The sequence below is a fragment of the Papaver somniferum genome, chromosome 2 (genome assembly GCF_003573695.1).
Source record: "Papaver somniferum cultivar HN1 chromosome 2, ASM357369v1, whole genome shotgun sequence".
Lineage (NCBI taxonomy): Eukaryota > Viridiplantae > Streptophyta > Magnoliopsida > Ranunculales > Papaveraceae > Papaver > Papaver somniferum.
Window position 1 is genome coordinate 116,189,282 of NC_039359.1, and position 21,577 is coordinate 116,210,858.

The 21,577-nt window shown below is 36.1% G+C and overlaps 2 protein-coding genes and 1 long non-coding RNA gene across 6 annotated transcripts; 2 read left to right on the forward strand and 1 right to left on the reverse strand.

Annotated features, from left to right (window-relative positions):
- Positions 1–3,139: 3,139 nt before the first annotated feature.
- Positions 3,140–8,837, reverse strand: LOC113353837. The gene is made up of 8 exons (XR_003361565.1): positions 8,745–8,837; positions 8,417–8,507; positions 8,049–8,207; positions 7,905–7,953; positions 6,657–6,793; positions 5,987–6,046; positions 4,662–4,716; positions 3,140–3,404 (listed from the first exon to the last, which is right to left on the reverse strand). It is a non-coding gene; the product is annotated as an uncharacterized LOC113353837 (long non-coding RNA).
- Positions 8,838–9,076: 239 nt separating this feature from the next.
- Positions 9,077–12,698, forward strand: LOC113348901 (pseudouridine-5'-phosphate glycosidase-like). 2 transcript variants are annotated; one of them, XM_026592801.1, is made up of 12 exons: positions 9,077–9,275; positions 9,398–9,506; positions 9,606–9,716; positions 10,005–10,087; positions 10,363–10,422; positions 10,622–10,682; positions 10,861–10,967; positions 11,062–11,139; positions 11,275–11,320; positions 11,402–11,522; positions 11,636–11,721; positions 12,275–12,698. In XM_026592801.1, the coding sequence occupies exons 1-12, from the start codon at positions 9,210–9,212 to the stop codon at positions 12,343–12,345; spliced, it is 999 nt and encodes a 332-aa protein (XP_026448586.1). In that variant the 5' UTR covers positions 9,077–9,209; the 3' UTR covers positions 12,346–12,698. The 2 variants fall into 2 exon arrangements, with proteins under 2 accessions (XP_026448586.1, XP_026448587.1); XM_026592802.1 differs by lacking the exon at positions 9,077–9,275 and having other exon boundaries at positions 9,601–9,716.
- Positions 12,699–13,299: 601 nt separating this feature from the next.
- On the forward strand, positions 13,300–18,030 carry LOC113348902 (protein FAR1-RELATED SEQUENCE 5-like). Of its 3 annotated transcripts, none has more exons than XM_026592803.1 (4): positions 13,300–13,612; positions 14,730–14,885; positions 15,091–17,805; positions 18,007–18,030. In XM_026592803.1, exon 3 carries the CDS (start codon positions 15,220–15,222, stop codon positions 17,254–17,256), a length of 2,037 nt encoding a protein of 678 aa, XP_026448588.1. In that variant the 5' UTR covers positions 13,300–13,612; positions 14,730–14,885; positions 15,091–15,219; the 3' UTR covers positions 17,257–17,805; positions 18,007–18,030. The 3 variants fall into 3 exon arrangements, with proteins under 3 accessions (XP_026448588.1, XP_026448591.1, XP_026448589.1); XM_026592806.1 differs by having other exon boundaries at positions 14,730–14,830; XM_026592804.1 differs by lacking the exon at positions 13,300–13,612 and adding an exon at positions 14,389–14,589.
- Positions 18,031–21,577: the final 3,547 nt, after the last annotated feature.

A 21,577-nucleotide genomic window follows, 5' to 3' on the forward strand; every position in this document is an offset into this window, starting at 1 on the left:
ATGCAGTGATTCCATATGTGGTTGGTGCCGATTCTTCTCGTGATCTATGGCTCAACATTGATTCCAGGTTTGCAAGAACTTCTGCTACACATTCTATTCTGCCAATCCAGTTTTACATAGTCGTATGAAACATACGGCTGCTGATTTTCATTTTGTGCGTGAACTTGTGAAGGCTAAGGATTTACATGTTACTTATATCTGCACATTTGAACATATTGCAAACATTTTTACAAAAGGGATTTTTGCACCAAGATTTTGCTATCTTAGGGACAAGTTGAAGGTGGTCTCTGCAGAACACTCCAACTTAAGGGGGGCTAATAGTAACACTCAACCACACTCTCAGTAAATCCTCTACATTTCTCTAGTTATGTGACAGCCTGTCATTCCCTGTCACCGCTAGCTGTCACTCCTTGTGACGTGTAACTCTTTCATTGGTGCTTTCATATTTAGACCTGATTGGTCATCTATGTGCGTTGGTGTCTTTGTATTTATAGTTGCCTTTCTCTTTCTTGTTCATGTAAGAAAGACAATTGCTTTGAGTAATTGCAGAGAGTTTGTATTGTTGTTTTTGAAAAGCATTGTTTTGTTTGTTTGAATAACTCAACTATGGATATGGGGGTCAGTGTTACTTTGTGAAGGTTAGTACTCATTAAAACCTCTCTCCTCCCTACTGCAAATCATATAATGCAGACAAACCTTCTACCTGTACATGTGCATAAAAAATAGACCAGATAACTAGGAATTTTTTCTGGGGCCATGACTCGTCGAATAGGAAACTTCATCCTATGGGTTGAGATAAATTATCTAAACCTAAACCGGAGGGAGGCCTGGGAATTTGGAAAAGTTTGAAACACAACAAAGTGCTACTACTTAAAAGAGTCTGGAAACTTCAAGATGAACCTGATTCGATCTATACAACCATGTGCAGAGAAAAGTATTTCAACAATACAACTTTTTTCCAATCCCCCCAACCACCCTCAACCTCAGCTAGACCCCTTTGGAAACAACTTTTTTCTCTCATGTCATCTATCACACTCCACCTTTTTCACCAAATTGGGAATGGGACACTATCCCGACCACTTTCAACTGGATCCCGAATCACCCTCCACTACACCAGAACCAATGCCAAGACTTTCCTTTGGTTGCCGATCTAGTTGGCCCAAATTCACATTCTTGGAACCATGATCTTCTGGCACAACTTCCGCAATCGGCTAGGGACATAATTACTAATATCCACCTACTGCAAGATGGTCTACTAGACAAATTTTTTTGGCCGTTCACGAAATCTGGACATTATACAGTAAGGTCGGGATACCGTTTATTAACCCAACTTCAAAATCATACCACAACTACCCATCAGCTTCAACCAACAAAATACATCTGGACGTTAACCTGGCCCCCAAAAATACAGCTTTTCTTGTGGAAATCTATAAATAAAGGCTTACCTACCTTCACATTAGTACATACAATACACCTCACCCCCTCAAACCTATGTCCTAGAAGTAATATTTGCCCAGAAACAGATAAACATATACTCCTTACAAGTCGGTATGCTAGAGAGGCTTGGGATTCTCTCTTCAATCACCATGCGACGTCTCCTTTCTTCCAACACCGTCGACCACAACCAATTACACAATTATCCACCATCATTCAATTACTGCAGATCAACCAAACCACGACTGCCACAACTTCATTTTGCTTTCTGTTTTGGGAACTATGGCTTTCCCGCAATGATCTCATATATGGAAGGAAACGCCTAACTCCTACCGATACCGTCAACATAGCAAAGCATATGCATTAGGAATATACATGGGAGAATACAGTGCTTCCTCCATCCCTACCCGTCATGACTCCTACGACAAACAGTACCTGAGCAGCAGAAAGCTCATCCTCCAATTGTTTCTCTCGTGAGAGAAAAACGTTTTGTCTGTCTTTAAAACAACATTGTTGAGAGTTACATCTAGATTCTGATTCAGCAAGTTCTTCTTTCAACACAAAGAGATTTCGACGAAGATTTTCACATTCAGAATTATTTGAACGCACATCTTCTTCACGATCTTTAAGAAGGGATTGTAAGAGAGTATATCCCTCGAGGACCACACTGGATCAAGATCAACACTGATGGAGCTGCCCGAGGACATCCAGGACCAGCGGGGGGAGGTTTTATTTGCAGGGACTCAACAACAACAGTCATTGTCGCAATGGCTCAACCTTTGGGAATCACCACTGCACTGATAGCAGAGACATGGGCACTCCTCATGGCCCTAAGAACGGTAAATATCCACCAATGGAATAAAATCTACATCGAATCAGACTCACATACGCTAATACAATTTATTAACGACCAATCAGATACTTCATGGTACCTCAAAGGAATGCTTGATGAAATTACAAGAAGACTAGGCGATATACCTCAATACAAAATCCAACACAACTACATCCCAACCAGGCTGCAGATGCTCTTGCAAACTATGCGGCAGATAAGAGCCAACATGGAGTATTACAGGCCAACGTTTGGGAATATATCATCCCAGATTTTCTGAAACAATTTGTAATCAACGATTTGCGACACAGTTCCCCGTGTAATTTCGTGTTAGTTTCAAAAAAAAAAGAGTCCAACATATCTTTGCTTGAAAACAAGTCATCGGCCGAGTAAGCTTTGAGAGAGAAAAGAAAAGGCTTGTGAGTTTGTGACCATCCCCGTGGATGGAGGTTTTAACACCAAACCACACTAAAAAGTTGCTTCTGTTTTATCAAAAATAAAAAGGGAAAAAAACGGTTTAGTCCAAAAGTCAGTCCAAAGATATGATTTAGTCCAACCTGAATCAACTAGGTACAGATTAGTCCAAAATATGGGAAAGTACACTAATGACCCTTATTATTTACAATTTAATCCAAATATTTACAGTTTAGTCCACGATGACTCATGATGATGTCAGAAATTTTAAATAATATATAAATTATTAAAAAACAATTTATCTTTCGAACCGCTCATCCAAAATTCACAAACCTTATATATTCGGAAAGCTCTTTCCGAGATCTACAAAAAGAGTACTCATATGCCTTTATAATTTTCATTTTAAAAAAAAATGTTAATTTACAATGGTGTGTACAGCTATGTTTGACATGGATTATAGGCACCGAGTTAAAGTAATGCATACTGCATCATTGCTACCTCTGCATGACATCTAATAGCAATTAACGAATGACCTCTAACAACAATTAACGCAGATTCAATGAGACATCGATATGCTTGTTCAGGGGTGATGTGATTGGTAACCATCTACTTCAGTAATTATCCTTCATACGTTCTCCACCCCGAGTTGCTTATCAAATTTCAATTTTCCAGAGCTGCGGGAAGTTGATTGTTGGAAACATTGTAGATTTTATCACCACTTGGACGTCTGCAGCTAAATACGAATATTAAACAAAATAATATGTACAGATAACAAAAAACCAGCTAGTAAAGAAAAATTGTAGTTACATACATGTCGTCAAGATGTTCTTTGTAAATTCCATCGAAAGAAACATATAGAAAACAATATTCAGGTTATGCCATCCCATAAGTCACCCCCAATGTATGAGATCAAGTCCAATTGTCGACCATAATCATAGATTGAAAGTCAGGTCAAGGGTTTCATAATCCTAAAACGATGGTCAGCATCAAAAAGAATCAACATGTGCACAACCATGTACACATTAACAATAAACATTTGTACAACTATCTACAAATGTTGGATAAAGAGTGAACCCTTTTCCAGACAAGACCAACAATTAAAAAGAACTGAGAATAATTGTTCTGCAACATTTTGTTATCAGGCAAGCTCAAGCATAAACGGAGATGAAATGAAGTAGTTGTAATTAAACTCAAGCTATTATGTATCATGCTCCTATAGAAAGCTTACAAAGAAGCAAGACATTGTTTTACCTTAGCTTTATAATAAAATTTCAATTTAAACATGCAAGATTATGTTTATACTTCAAGTATCACAGAGAGCTTAAAATATTTCATTCCTGAGCTAAAGCTATCATCGAAAATTTGCAAGATATATGTTGATCAAAAAGGTTAAAACATGATGTTCTCTCCCTTATTTAATCACATTTATTTATTAAAAATCAACAGTTATACAATCACGTAAACATTAGTGATCAAAGTGTGTACAATTATGTGCACATTAAGAATCAACAGGTGTACAACTATGTACACATTAAGAATGAACGTGTGTATAACTATGTACACATTAAACAACATGTGCGCATATACATGTAGCAGTCATGGAACAATCCATAACGTTGCCAAGAAAAATATAGAATAGTAGCATATAACAGACTAGATTAATATTCATATACATAAAGTAGAAGTCACTCTCATGTCATAAGATATGATAACCATTCAATCACATTTTCTTTTAAATGGGTCATAGAGTACTAATATACGACGATTTTCTTAAGATCTGACATATCTTTCATTAGCCTAAACAAAGAAACAATCAAGAACCCTACTGCGGAACTCAATAGAACACATAGGATCTTAAACAAAACCTAGTTCAATAAAAGCTAAGATAGATTACTATAAATCAACAGAAACGCAAACTGACAGAAAAAGGTTTGACACTTGCTCAATATATGAAAATCCCAAATGAGGAAAAAAAAAGACTGACCTGTTCTTGTATGTTTTCTTCTTCATTACCTCTTTTGTTGCTGGGTTCTTGGCTTCTACATACATATAAATCTTTTCATATCAGCAAAATCAAGCCGACCATAACCATATACAAACATATTTTTCATGGGAATTCCACTGGTTCACCAATATGTACACCCCTTCAAAACATGCATAAAACTGATCATTCATAATCACACACAAACCAAAATTTTCATGGAAATTATACTGGTGCACCAATGTGTACACTTACAAAACATGCATAAAATTGATCCTTCAAAACCCCCCACAAACCTACTTTTTCAGGTGTATTTATATGTACACACCTACAAAACATGCATCAAATCGGTCATTTATACCCATACATAGACTTATTTTCATGGAAAATACACTGGTGCACCAAAAATTACACCCCTTACAAAACATGCAACCAATCAAAAAGTATACACCTACAAACAATTCTATTTCATGGGAATCACAAAGGTGTACCAGTAAGTACACACTTACCGACATTATATAAACACTAGAAATCCTCCTAAATTCACCAAAGCTAGTACCTTTCTGATCATCAAAATTCAAAAAATGAATAAAAAACTAAAGGGTTTCAATGAAAGTATAGGTACCACATGGCATATACATAAGTTCATTCCATATGCAAGTATAGCTAAAACCGTTGATAACGTATTCAGACACAACTAAGAAACCATGTGTAAGCAAAAAATGAGTAAAAATTTCCTAACAGTTGAAAGCATCACTTGGTTCCCTATTTCTGAAACTGCAGCTAAATGTTGCTACCAAATGCCGATATTAACATAATTTGATACTTTATGCGAAATTAAACTTGAACAATAAAAACTATTAATAATCATCATGTGTACAATTACGACACATTAATAATAAACAAGTGTAAAATTATGTACACATTGCAACAGGTGTAACTATGCACACATTGATAATAAACAGGTGTACAACTATGTACACGTTAACAATCAACTGGTGTACACTAACAACTTTAGCTCACGTATTTCCTTACATAAAATACACTTCTAATGAACACACCACAACAAGCTCATATGTCAATAAAAACATTATCTCAGAGAATATCAAGTGCTACATTTTTTTGTCACTTTGACAAAGACTAACATCAACTCTGATCTTACTTTAGCATCTATTAGTGTTCAGATGCCTAAGCTCCGATATCAATAAAATAGATGTGAATCTATACGAGCCCCTTGCGATCATCTAGCATGTTAAGTGCAAATCTAGCATATGATGAGTAACTTCAGTTAAGTTTGAAGTTAGATGAACTACTGATGGTTCACATACCTGTCTCCTGACTAGATCGGATAGATTGTTTTGAATCTCTGGATCCTTCATAGCCTTGGCCTGCACAATAAAAATAACACAATTGTTATCCAAACTCAAAACCAGAAGTTTTGAAGTACTTGCAAAGAATCTATTTTCTCAAGATGCTGAATACAAAAGAAGGTAGAAAGAACATATCAGATCTTCTCCCACCCTTCAAATCATCAACACTGACATCACCATGTGTACAACTGTGTACACATTAGTAATCGACATGTGTAAAACTATGTAGAAAGAACAGATCAGATCTTCTCTCACCCTTCAAATCATCAGCACTGACATCACCATGTGTACAACTGTGTACACATTAGTAATAAACATGTGTACAACTATGTACACATTAATAATCAACATGTGCACAACTGTGTACACATACAGACTTGAATAGCAACAACGATTTAACTGGAGACACATCAAAATTTAAAAGAAAAACACCTCCTCGATTACCCATAAGCGAATATATTGACTGAAAAATTGAACGATTTATTTACAATTTAGTTAAGGAGCATGAGCATCAAGATAATCGATCATTAGAATTATCTTAATTGAAGCATTAGTTAAAACAGTAAAATGTTTTTTCTCGGCTTTAAAACACTAAAATCTTTTAAAAAGAAATTGCTTATCAACATACCGGAGCATGAGCATCAAGATAATGTTCTTCAGCATGTCTTGCAGGGATCATATCTCCACAAACTTTACATCTTTCCGCATTTCAGGAGCAGTGTGCATAATTTTAAATCAGTATTTGTAAATGGAGCTGCTCGGTCACTGGAAAAAACATACAAAGATAATCAGTACATACGCCACCCACAACAGATTGTGGACAAACGATGTAATTACTATAGTTTTTAGAAGAATACATCCCTTTCTGCCTCCAAATCATCTTGGTTTCTCTATCAAACCTCTAAAAAGGATTATTTTGTTTAATTTATTAAAATGCATTGGGACATGAAAATGCACGCGCTCTTAAGACAACCCATCATCAAACTAGGGAACAACAATATTCATTATGTAGATAATAACTACGCGGAACTGCTTTTAAGAAGATTTAAATTCTAACAAAATCCAGCTAACATGTCAGCCATACCAACAAAATGAATAACGGAAACAGAACAATTTTATAATATTCAGCTAAAATTAATCAAACCTAACAAATACAAGCAGAAAATCACAGTGATTTCCAAAATTATCTAAATCCCTACAATCCTGTTAATTCTCTATCTTTAAAATGAGATATTCAAAGAGCAAGTCTGAAATATGTTCAGTAGAAAATAACATATAGATGATCTCAAATCAAATTAGTGCAATTTTAACATCTGGTTGTAGAAGCATCAGACACAAATGCCATTCATCAATAGCCCCAAAAAAATCAGAACATTTGTAATTTTATACTTCAAACAAATCTCAGAATTTCCACATATTGTGATGTTATTATTACCCATTTGCACTTCAGTCACTACCACCTAAATCTCCTTCACAATTTTCAGATCACTACCATGATACTCTTTGGTTTTGATAGTGAAAATGTTCATATTTGTATCAGCAGATGTTATGGTTGTCAGTAATAATAACAATATGATCCATCTCACTGTCCACACACCCGTTTTAGATGGTAAAGAATTAGAGGTAATATGAAAACCAGTATTCAATCATATTAATACCCTAAACTCATGAAACAAATTATAAAAACCAGTAGAAGGACAGACTATAAATAGGTGCTTGGGCTTACATTATGACTTTTGCTTGAATGCATTATAGGATATATTTCAAAAACTTGTCACTATCTCGCAACTAATGGAGTAAAGTACATCTGAGGGTACTATATTTCTGCCACCCAATCAACATCATACACAAAGCACTCAAGATTAAGTTAATATACCTCCATTGTCATGGGCAGTGGCTACTTGAGCATTGATGTCCACGAGTGACTAGCAAGACAAGAAGCATAATGATAATATCATGAGTACACTAACAGATAAACTAAATAAAGGAATCATGTAAAACAAAAGCAAAACCAATTAACCTCGTGTAGAGCACTTTTGCGATCTTCTACTGGAAATATATCCACCAGGCCATAAGATGTATTACACGGTGCTTGAACATTGCGAATCTGAGACGTAATCGACAAGGGAGGTTTTGCATGTATATTATCATTTTTTTGCTTTGGTGACCCTGGACAGTTCTGGCAAACAAACACCGAATACAAAAATAAAAATGAACGCCATAACAATCAGCATTACTAAGAATAGCTCGTGTGTTTTCTCCAAAACCCATCATTGAGTATGAAATCTATAACTAATCAACAAAAAAAAAACAACCTAAATCCCTACAAAAAAATCACAAATGAGATCAAATTTACAGAAATTAAAGGAATCAGATGGATGCAATTACCAGTAATTGCGGATACTAGTGGATTACTCAAAATGAATCGCCATGAAACCAAAATTTACAATTCCTTCTCGGTTTCTCCTCGATCAAAACTCTGTTTAATTGAAAGATAACAAATGAAAACAAAACGAATACATAAAGCATCGTAACCGAAATTGTAATAAGATTTAAGAGGAGATATTAAAAACAAAACACTTCTGTAAAATTTAATGAATTTTTAAAAAGATTTAGATGATGTTTTATCAGATTTGTTTGTTTTGAAATTTTCTTCCAGAGATTCTTCGAAGTTGAGAAAAATAGGAAAGGTAGAGGAGCGTAAAATGATCTAAACCTGATCATGAATCGAATTTGAGATGAGTTTTTATCAATTCCTGTAACCGTCGTCTTCAACAGGAATAGATATGGAGATTTCTAGAGAGTTTCGACATATGAAACCAGGAAATTGAAAATGATTATGACGGATTTTGTTTTATGGGGTACTTTTGTCATAAAAAAAACATATTTTGGACTAAATCGTTTAACAATGGACTGACTCGTTTAGAATTTGGTAAATTTGGACCTCTTAGTACTATTCTTAGTACTACGCCTGAGGGGACAGGACTAGAATGTCTAAAGCCCAACTAATATGGGATTAAACGTCAATTTCTAAAAAAAAATAAAAAAATAAAAATCGCTTCTGTGTGTAGTAGTTAACTTTCATACTTGCAACTCCAATCAAAACCTCCGATTTCTCATAAAAACCTACTTTGGGTGTACTGTGGGATCTTCACACACCCTAATCACCACTCACTTGGCAATGTCATCATCTTCAGCCCTCTCAAGATTGGTTAATCTCCAAAGGCAATTTGAACAAACAAAACGGGTAATATCTTTCAAATCAATGTTGAATTGTAACTTACCATTAGGGATTCGATTTTGAAAGACTTCAATTTCTTTCTTACTGAATTAGTGTGTTTTCTCGTGAATTTGTGAAATGGGGTATAGAGTGAGAATGGTTCTAGTAAAGGGGATGTCAAGATATCACCAGAAGTGTTTGATGCTTTGTCAAATGGCCGTGCTGTTGTAGCTCTCGAATCCACTATAATTTCACATGGTATGCTAATCGATTTTTGTCTTTATATTTCTGTTTTGAGCTGTCTGCTTCTTAGTTTTAGGTCACAGTGTGATTATCTGTTTTCTCTTTTAAGTTCAGGAATGCCTTATCCGCAAAACTTACAAACTGCAAAGGAGGTGGAGGCAATTGTAAGGGAGAATGGAGCAGTTCCAGCCACAATTGCTATTTTAGACGGCATACCATGCATAGGTTCTCATTTATGATTTAGAACTGTCTTCAATAATGAACTCATACAGTATTGTTTAACTATATGTTGATTGTGTTGGTGTTCTGATGATTGATATATTTACATTTCGTGATGTTAATAGAGATATAAAACGGTTGATTTTTGATCATTTCAATTTCAATATGTACTGTAGCATCAGTGACATTCTTGAGTTGAGGATTTTGTTTAGGACTGCGAAATATTATTGGAAAACCCTTCCTTGTTCTTTTATCACTATCTTTATGATTAGTTTTTCTTCTTTGCTGGTTCAGGTCTTAGCAATGAACAACTAGAGAGGCTTGCAAGTCTTGGCACTAAAGCTCAAAAGACAGCTCGCAGGGACATTGCACATATTGTGAGTCATAATCTGGGATATGTTGATTGATCAGTCCTTAGTTTGTTCAAATTTCAGAGTATCTATAATCAAACTGTTGAGAAGATTTGCAAAACCTTGCGATACCATGTCTATCCTTGCAAGACCTGACCTGTCCTCAAATTCCTTGCTGGCAAAGGACTAACTAGTTAATCAGAGTCAACAGGCTGTTGAAATATTTCAGTTTCTTAGTTGTTTTTAAAAGTCAGGTATTTATTTAAGGGCGATAAGAAAGATTCTGATTTATGCCTTCCCAGGTGGCAAGTGGAGGAAATGGCGCAACAACTGTTTCAGCAACTATCTTCTTTGCGTCTAAGGTAACTAACTTCCCAGCTTTTCTCTATTTTTCGTTTTCTTGGATTCCTTGTCGTCCATAGAAAATTATACATATATCTATTTTTTCATCTTTCTCCTTCTATGTTCATATCTCATAAACCTTTCCTTTCGATAACTGAAGTATCTCTTTACCTACCAAAAAAGAAACTAAATATTCAAACTCTACCCAATTTCGTGCAGGTTGGGATCCCTGTTTTTGTTACCGGAGGAATTGGAGGGGTGCACAGACATGGTGAACAGAGTAAGACCTATCATCTTGATTCTTTTTAACTAGGAGTCAAAGATTATTGTTGGCTTGCAGTTAGTTGGAACTGTGGCCTTTTGTCATATCTTATGCTATACTAATGGGTTTGTGAACATCGAAGTATCATCACAATGTTTCATTCTGTAAAAGTAAAATGCTCTTATTGAGTTTGCAGCTATGGATATATCTTCTGATCTGACTGAGCTTGGAAGGTCTCCGGTTGCAGTAATATCTGCCGGTATCAAATCAATATTAGATATTCCAAGAACTTTGGAATATTTGGTACATAACGCCCAACTTATCTTTTAATGTCACTGCTGTCACATAAAATTATATATTAAGATACTAATGCATCTCAATTGAAATCTCCATACAGGAAACACAAGGTGTTACAGTTGCGTCTTATAAGACCCATGAGTTCCCAGCATTTTTTACAGAAACAAGTGGCTGCCAGGTGCTACTATCGGAACTTTATATTTGTTTCCGTGTTTTCAATATCACTAACTTTTTGTGGACCTCTATTTTTCTTCGGTTAATTTTGGACTCTCGAGTTGTATTGATTTTATTTTGCGTGCCATGCAAACTATAGGTGCCGTGTCGTGTAGATTCTCCCGAAGACTGCGCTCGGCTTATAGGCATGACCCGTTCCTTTTCTTTCTATAATATGTATCTCTTTGTACTTCTGGTAATATGTTTAAGTTGATTTTGTCTTTTAGATGCCAACCTGAAACTCGGACTTGGATCTGGCATCCTAATTGGTGTTCCAATACCGAAAGAACATGCTGCTTCAGGAAGAATGATAGAATCTGCAATACAAACTGCCCTAAAAGAAGCAAGGTATACATTAGTCGAGCCTCATTAAACTTTAATCTCTATTCTTTGTTCACATTAATTTGACTTTGGACTTCGCTATGTTTTTTTTCTTTCTCTCAACCTGGTGTAAATTTCAGGGACAAAAATGTGTCTGGAAATGCTGAAACACCTTTTTTGCTCGCAAAAGTGAACGAACTAACTAAAGGTGCCTCACTGGCATCAAGTATCCTTTTCCTGGTGTCATATGTTTGGCTATACTGTGATATAATGGTCAGAGCCTTTATGGTAGAATTTCTTCAGAGTTTAGAGTTATACCAGTATCAGTTAAGAATTTATAGTCATTGCAGGAGAAAGAATATGTATTATATGCTATAAATCTGTATTGTTCGTTGTATCATACGTTTGAAGTTATCACAGGATCATCTTTAGCAAAACTTTATTCCATAGTTGCATTTGTCACGAGTTTTCCTATGCTACAGCTAATAATTTAAGTCGCAAGGTCTTCTCTAATGAAGTATTTATCTGACATTAGATGAACTGTAAGAGTAGATGATGAGTTAAGGGTGTGAGTGTTACTGGGGTGGGGGATGGGTTGTGGAGTTGGTGTCATGGCGGGTGTTTTCTTGGTTTTGGGTTCTGATCTATGTTAGGCATTGATGGGTGCACTTTTTTAGTATAATCTTTCCTTGTTGAATTACAAATGCGTGATGAAACTACAATATTGAAGCTATCATTCAGTTTATTTTGCTGCCTATTTCTCCTTAACAAAGCTTCAGATATTGCACTTGTGAAGAACAACGCACTTGTTGGCGGAAGCATTGCTGCTGCTCTTTCTAAACTCAGATGAAGTTTGCTTGTTAGCTAGAATTTTGGGTTAACGTGAATTTGTGACCCCATACAGTTGATGGAGATCATTTACAAGCATCTAGGTTTCACGCATTGCTGAAGGAGTTCATGTTAGAATGACCTTTTGCTATGTTAATTCATTCATCAAGTGCAGTTCTGGGTTTAAATGGTCCCAGACCCGAATCAGGAGCAGAATGTTCAGTAATGCTGTAACCCCATGCAACACAATGGGCTGTATACAATTGTTTTTTTATTTCCATCGACAGTGGAAATTTGACATTTTGCCATATATACAAAACTACATAATATGTTGTTTATCTCCGGTTGAAATTCAACAGTAGAATTTTAATTTTACATATCAGAAAATGCTGTCATTGTTTATGGCTGCGTAGTGCACATCTAAAAAAAATTGTGCGAAACTTAAATTCAGGTCAAAAAGTTAGTGCCAAAATCACAAGCTTAGCTGATGTCAGTTTACATGGCTGCTAATGGGGGTGCCATTTTGCTTGGGGGTGTACCAACCCACCAAAACATGCTTTGTCTTATCAGAGCTAGTCATAAAAACCCAAGGTGACCAAACTTGTGGTACAAAAACCCCACTCAAATGTTGGGATTCATTAAAACTCCATCTTAAACGAAATTGATACAAAAACCCCAAATTTTTAAAAATTGATACAAAAACCCCAAATTTCAAAATTGGTTTCATCAAATTTTTTGAGATTTTTGTGTTACTTTTGTTTTTTGGGGGTTTTGTATTACTTTTGTTTTGATGGGTTTTTTATGGATGGATAGTGACACTTTGGGGTTATAACTCGCGGACCGTTGTCTTATATGCAATTTGGTACATCCAAGAAAAATGGCACCCCAGCATTGGTCAGTTTAGGTCAAAGTAGGGTGGAAATAAATTTTTATGCTACAAAGAAAAGCACAAACTGGTTGTTTTTGGTCTATCAGACAACAACACTCGATTCTATTTTGCCCTCCATTATCAGAACCCAACCGGAGATCTCCTGTATGTAATGTAAGACTGTAACAACTAATCTCAAACTAAAAGCAATCGAGATGGTATTTTGAGCATTTATTAGGGTTTCTCTTTCTTTTTCAGCTGCCACCATCCTAAGTGAATTTTAGAGAAATCTGTATTCTTAACTTAGATACTTGAGAGTTCTGTTGAGAACTCGGGGCACCATACCCCTGAAGCCATCGAAATCCATGATCGTTTCTGTTCAGGCAGAATACTGTTCAACAAATCGAAGAAGATGAGTGGGGTAAGTCCCCAATCATTTTTGTTTTTGTCATATTTTATAACCTGATTGAAATTTTTCAAATTTACTTGATTCTTCATTTTCTGTGTTTATCATACAACTAGGGCAATTTCTGATTAATTGTTCTTTGGGCATTTCTTAAAATTTTATATTATAAGAAATAAAATGTTCTTTTCTTATTGGGGTTTTGGAGACTGTTGATGTGTTTCTGTATCATCGAAGCTGTGTGATTCATTGAATTAGAAACAGACTGGATGATTATAAAAGTGCCATTATCTTCCCCTATTCAACCTTTTCTGGAAGGCTCTGAGAAACCTATTCTCAGGTTCTGAAGACCTACTAGTTGTATGTTACTTTTAAGGAGGCTTGTCCAGGAATTGCTCATCCATGAGCATCTACTATCCTTGGTAATACCATTATTTCAGCGTGACTTCGAGTTCGTTTGTTCTTCAAGGACCCCCCTTCATATATATTAGGCTAACCTTCTAAGAAAAACATCTGTTATTAACTTTGCTCAGTAAACAAGGTAAGCAAGTTTAAACATGTGTTGATTAGTAAAGTAGGAAAAACTGGATATGTTAAAGAACGACAACAATAACAACAGACAAAACAACTTCTCTGCTGTCCACATTGCTTGTGGGGGAAGGGTTCATTAATAGTGGAATTTTTGTGTGGGAAATGGTTCATTATATAGTGGAATTTTTGTGGACTGCATTGCTTCTTCCGCTATGTTGTGGTCTTTTAAATCCGTATCATCTTTAAGGCTTGAACTTACGAGTTACTTCACAAGCACTGGTTTGTGATTACTCTTTGTCTTATCTTTATGCTTCTTCTTGTCAGTGGATAAAACTGTCTGGCCAAGTTAAACTTTTCAATATTGATTCTTGTAAAATTGATTCAAACTGTGGGTACGGTATGATGTTAAGCTTAATAGTAATTCCTAAGATTATTACATGGAAATTTACAGCAGGCAACACATGGTAATATCTTGTTTGTTCACGTGCTTAGAATATTTGTGAATCTGGAAGCAAGGTGTTCTAATCATAATCCAGTACTTGTCAGTTGCTTCTATTTCACACACACATTGATGAAACTCTTGACTTGAATTTATCTTGCACAGACACTGACGGGTTTGTGATCCCAAGCTTGTCAGTTGGAGAATCTGATCTAAGTAAGCCAGATGGTCCAGAAGTGAAGGACGATAAGGTCTCTTCTTCAAAGGTTAGGACTATTTGATTCATAGTTCTGACGGGAACATCTAAAATAACAAAAGGAGGTGCTTTACTGTACTTGTGCTTTAATGATTCTCACATGTTTTTCTTGGTTTATTACCTTCATTTAGAAAATCATAAGCACGCAGTCGATCTATATAAGCCAACTAGGTTTAACAACCCTTTTCTCCATAGAACCGTCTTTTATTACGAGGGTTTTCGTACTAAAAACTGTGTGCTCATAAGCTATGGTATCTGATGTTCTTATAGGCTACTGAAGAAGATGAGAAGATCTACCTGGCGTCACAAGAGACACCACCTTCACAAGTGAATCAGCAAGAGCTGATCTTTTCCTCTGGCTATAAGCAGTGGATCAAGCAGAGACTTAAGGAAGCTGAAATGGATGTACCCAATGATGGGACGTTCTATAAACCATTTGTCGGAATGGAATTTGACTCTCTTGATGAGTCATATTTTTACTACAATGAATATGCTAGGGCTGTTGGTTTCAGCATTCGAAGAGCCAAAAACCGTAGGTCAAATATAGACGGAGCTCTTATATTTCAGCGATTTTGTTGTTCTAAGGAAGGTCATCGCAGAAAGAGGCGGGATAATGATGACGAGGAACCAAAGAAAATGAAAGATGGTGTCTTAGTAAAGGTGAGAAGACGAAATGTAAGGTCTATAAGAGTGGGTTGCAGTGCCAAGTTGGATGTCAAAAGGGTTACTAATGGTAAATGGGTTGTGCGTAAATTTGACGAAGAACACAACCATGAATGTGCTAATTCAGGGGAAAAGCATATGCTGAGGTCTCAAAGACGCATTCAATCTATTCAAGTAGACATGAGCATGAGTGACTGTAAGATAAAGAAACCAGAAAAAGGAGATGTAAGGGCTCTTCTAAATTACTTTAGGGAAATGCAAACCGAGAGTCCATCCTTCTTTTATGCCATACAAGGTGGTAAAGATGATCGAATGTTAAACTTCTTTTGGGCTGATACGAGATCAAGGATGGATTATGGGTACTTCGGTGATGTGGTCTATTTCAAGAGTAACTATGGGATCAACAAGTACGGACGGGCATTTTCACCGATTCTAGGTATAAATCATCACCTTCAGACAGTTTTATTTGGTTGTGCAATATTATTGAACGAGAATGAGGAGTCCTTAACATGGCTATTGGAGACATTTTTGAAAGCCATGTCTGGACGTCGTCCAGTTGCAATAGTTACTGATGGAGATGCAGCAATGATGAAAGCAATTGAGCAAGTTTTACCAGGTACCCGTCAGAGTTTATGTTTAGGGGAGATTCTCGTGGATGCTTCCAATCATTTTAGTCATTTGGAAAATATGAGGGATGCATTTATTACAGATTTGAAGAAATGTATCTATGATACACAATGGTGTGATGAATTTGAGTCAAGTTGGGCATTGTTACATGAAAAGTACAAGCTTCATGAAAATGAGTGGCTGGATAATTTGTACAAGAAACGGCACATGTGGGCTCCAGTGTACTCGAGGCATGTTTTCCACGCAAATATGATGACGATTCAATGCATCGAGAGTATAAATTCTTACTTCGATGGATTCGTGAATGAGCCACTTCCTCTTTATGAGTTTCTCAAGCAGTACGAGAAGGCGCTTGATCATAGACGGGATGAGGAAATATCGGAAGACTTTCAGTCTCTTGAAACACGGCCTGTTTTGAAGTTAGATGTTCCAATGGAACAACAAGCTGCTGATCTGTACACAAGATCAGTCTTTAAAGAGTTCCATAAGGAGTTTTGTGAGAGTTTTAGCTACATTGCTGAAGAAACAGCAAGGGTAGGAACAAATTGGACATATGCGGTGTCAAGGTGGGGTCAAAATAGGAGTTGCCTTGTTAGTTTCAGCTCTTGTAATAATGACATACGAGTGAATTGTGATTGTCAGAATTTTGAGTTCATGGGGATTCTTTGTAAGCATATTTTTAAAGTCTTCACTGTGCGGAATATTATGTTGGTTCCAGATGTCTACATCAGGAAAAGGTGGACAAAAAAGGCAAAAGTTGGGGTTTTCTTGGGTGAAGGATGTAGGAAAGCGCAAGACGACTGTCAGAAATCTCAAGCCTTGCGTTTTAACGATCTTTGCCAACTCACTTTTAATCTTTGTGCTAAGTCTGCAATATCCATAAATGCTTACCAAACTGCGAAATCTACTATGGAGATGATAATTGGAGAGCTGGACAAAGAAGCCGAGGAAGAGGTGAGTATTACTCAACCTAACATAGATCACGTTAGTAATTTGCATTATCCCATTGATGCTGTTAATGGTATTGGAAGTTCCGATCACCTAATGGGTGAGGATAATCAGACATTGACTTCAGGAAACCATGTTACAATGCAAAATCCCCAAAGGGTTGGGGATACCAGAACTGGGTTCTGGTTACGTCTTTAGCATTCTCAAATATGTAAACAGATAGTTGAAGAAGTTTTGTGAATGTTATTATGTTTTTTATATGAAAACTGATATGATGGAGTTCGACATTATACACTTTTTCAATTGATAGTGGAACAAAAATATTAAGATCAACAAGGTTTCAAATAGCTAGCCAACATGTGTTCTTCCATTCCTAACTGTAACCAGGTTTGGTTACCTCAGGCTTAAATAGGCTCATTTCTTTGAGATTGAAGCCAGTAAGATAGAAGTATCTGAAGTAATCATTGCTGCTGTGGTTGGTAAATTGCCCTGTCTTAACGTCTCTACCGGATTTACGATTATGCACTTCTCTCCGGAAATTAGAGATCTGCAGACGCGATAAACTAAATAAGGAGTCGATACCCTATGATCTTAAGAAGTCACTCACAGTTTCTTGAAGAACTCGAAGTTGATTTTATTCAAAGAGACGAGTAACTAGCAATTCATCTGTTGTTGGCCATATTATTTTGATGGAGCTTGCTACAATTCATCCCTTCCTCCAACATCTGACTCAATTACTACTACCAGGTGCGTAGTTTTTCTCTTTCTTTCTCTATTACCTGTTATTATTAGTTTTGTCTTACCAGAGAGTCTTTACTAGTACGAGCAGAATGCACCATTTCGTAAGAAACAATTTTTTGCAATCAAGCATAGACATTAGTCTTCGTTGCAGACAATCCATCTCATACAATTTTGTCTGAGATAACTTGTAATGTATTTATTGGACAGGTTACTTATACAGTATGGGATATTTTCTGTTATAGTTGGAGGAGGCGGTAGTAGTTTGAAGATTCAAACAGCAGAGTGGTCTAAAAGGGAGACAACCATGTGGCTCTGCTGCTTGTAGGATGTCGGTGATTTACAAATCCTTCCAGCTGAATATGAAAATGGGGTGGTAAGTTGGGAAGTGTTGTCTTGCTATAAGTTTCTCCTTTTCGCCTAGTTATGTTTTCCACCTTGTACTTACTTCTGGTTCTGCAGTGATTGTTCAAAAACTTACCAGGAGTGAATGTATACTAATGCCCTGGCTGTGATGTTTCTTAGTATATTTGCAATTATATAATCCTAATACTGCTGTTATATTAGAATTCGATGGCGTCTACAACTCGACAGTGTCTTGAGTAAGGCCCACGTAGTTGTACACTGATGACCAAGTGAGGCTCTGAGAACAACTAGTCCAAAGTGCTGGTACAAGGGTAATACTGTCGAAGCTTTGCCATGAATTTGAGGATAGGTTTCTACAACATATTGCTATTGAATGGTATGTATTTATTCTCAGGCATGTATCTGCTGTTATAACTTATAAACAAGTAATTGATTCAGGATGCTAAATACACAATGGCCTTGTTTGGCAAAATTTATGATGATCTATTTATGATTATTTATAATCATAAATAGATAAATGATTTTGGTATAATCATTTTAAAAATAAAATTTTCCAAACACTTCTTTTCAAATAATTGATTATTTTAGAATGATGATCTCGAAAAGGAGAAGAAAGAACAATGATCTAGGATTTTTTTTAGTCATATAGAATTTTTTTTAGTCCTATGTTGTTTTTTTTGCCTCTTTCTTGATAGTTTAGAGAAAATAAGAAGAAAAAATTCAATTTGAGTTTGCTAGAAAAAATAATTGATTATAATAATTTTTCAAAACAACTTTTTCTTATTTATGAAAATAATGAATTTTTTTCATTATGATTAAAATAAATAATTATTATAATAGTTACCAAACACATATAAAATCCATTATAATATGCATAATGGATCATAAGCTGATAATCCATTAAAATAATGGTTACTAAACAGCCCCAATGTTCAAATCAAGTAGTCATACAAGTTCATGTATGTTTTCCCATTCTTTAAGTTTCTTGAATCTTTTCTGGATCCTTTTAATTGGGCTAATAAATCGTTATGGAAGCTGCTAGTTGTCTATCATTTCTTATATCCCCTCGTGGAAGGGTCCCGATCCTTCATTAAAAAAAAAAGGACTAGGCAATCTTCATGTCTTTGGGTAGATGAGGTAAAATGTATCAGTTAAATGTCATAAACCTTGTGAATGTAATTTGTTATTTACAATGAATTTACGATGAATATTACTCTTAATTTTCGTTAAGTAATGGAACAGGTGTAGTAGTGTACCTCGTACTAATAGTACAGTTCCTGCTGCTCCAGACTCTATACCAGGTCCTGGAAGATATCTTCCTTGAAATGGAGGAGGTATTACACCTCCCGTATAAGGGTTTTTTGTTAGTGATTCCTATATGTTTCACTCAGATTGGTAAATGATGTATCAGGGATGAAGTGTGAATTGTCTTCTTGATACCAGGTTCAGAGGTTCTGGCAATTGAATGTGCTGCACTGGGTTGTAAGGGTAAAAGCAAAATAGATGAATGATCTTTTAGGGATCATGGTTTTTTTGAGGGGACCATGATTTTATTAGGCCACCTTCCCTAAGGGGTGTCCTAAAACGTTGAAATGACTAACCTACCCTTAACCTAATTTAATTTAAAACCAACCTAATAACCACCTATATATATAACCACCACCTCCTCCCACCACCGTCGCCCACCACCACCACCACCTCCGATTGTCACCACCACCAACCACCGATTACCACCACCACCACCTCCGATTATCACCACCACCAACCACCGATTACCACCACCACCTCCGATTATCACCACCACCAACCACCGATTACCACCACCACCTCCTCCCACCACCACCGCCACCGCCTATTTAAGAAATGTAACAACATTAATGCAATCACAATTAAGTTCGGTTACATAATAATTTTATCGAGTATAAAGACGCCAGCCGCAACCTGATTCTGCCATGGGACCACTCCGGAGGTATTTTCCAACAAACCCTTCACTTTAATTTGATTTTGATTGCTTCAATCGAATAGAAATCATCAAAATAGGGTTTTAATAGGAGTTACAGAGCCATGTTCGGTTAGGCCGATTTTCCGAAAAACCCTAGTTTACTAACCGAACTTCTTGAAAATGAAGAACACGAAGAACAGTTCGGTTCTATTGGATTTAAAACTAAGTCACCGAATTCTCAGTTCGGTTGTTTCGCAAAAAATTTTAAAACTACAAAGTAACCGAACTCCACCCTTAGAATCGAAAAAAACAAATCCAGTCTAACCGAACTGTGTTGTTGTGGCCACTATGTTGAGTTCCAAAATAACCGAACTTAGCCAATAGAGTTCGGTTTGTTCGCAAAAACTTTTAAAACTACAAAGTAATCGAACTTAGCCAATAGACGCTGGAACTTCACATTTTTTTGTTTGTTAAGTTCGGTAACTTCACAATTTTATCGCAGAAACCGAACTCAGAGTTCGGTTGGTTAGCTGTTAGGTTCAAGTTTGCGAAAGAACCGAACTTTGTAAACTTATATACTCTTATATTACGTAAATTTCGGTTAGATCAAAAGTGCATGCAGTTTGCTAACCAACCGAACTTTGTACACCAAAGTTCGGTTAGTTGAGAACCAACCAAACATAACGCTGTAACTCCTAGAAATTCTATTATTTGAGAGTTCGGTAACCTGCGTGTTTGGAACAAGTAACCGAACTACACTTTCAGATGAGTTCGGTTACTTGTTCATCTCACGGGGCAACCGAACTACAGCTTCAGATGAGTTCGGTTACTTGTTCTTCATATAAAGTATCCGAATTGTTCAAAATCCAGTTCAAATCCGGATCATTTTGAAGATTAACAAATATTCTAGGAGAGGATGGAGATGAAGAATCAGATGAGTTTTCATCATTTGAATACTCAAACTTAGTGAATTGGATTTTTTTTTTCCATGTTTTTCTCCTTAATCTTCTCTAACTCTACTCTCTCAATAATTCTATTCAACTAATAATAAACTCATCTTTTAATTTAATCTCACTAATTATTTTTAACTAAATCATTCACTAATCATAGCCTAAAATTAATTAAGAGGGTAGATTAGGTATTAAATAAATAACTAGATATGGGGTGACCTAAAATTACTTCTAATGTCTTTACCCAAAATAAAACCATGGTCCCAAAAAAGACCATGGTCCTCAAAAAATCGTTCGAATAGAAATAGTGATGGGTGTTTCTTGTAATAAGTAATACTACCTCCCTATCTGGAAAAGAGTTACTATCAGTTTTTCAAGTAACTCTTTTCCGGAAACAGAGGTAGTACATGATACGATACTGGAGATGATTGTCACCTATTCTAGAAGGTCCATATCATCTGTTTATCGAGCCAGAATTGACCAATGTTACGTATTCAAGGTGGTCCATATTATCTAGTTATTA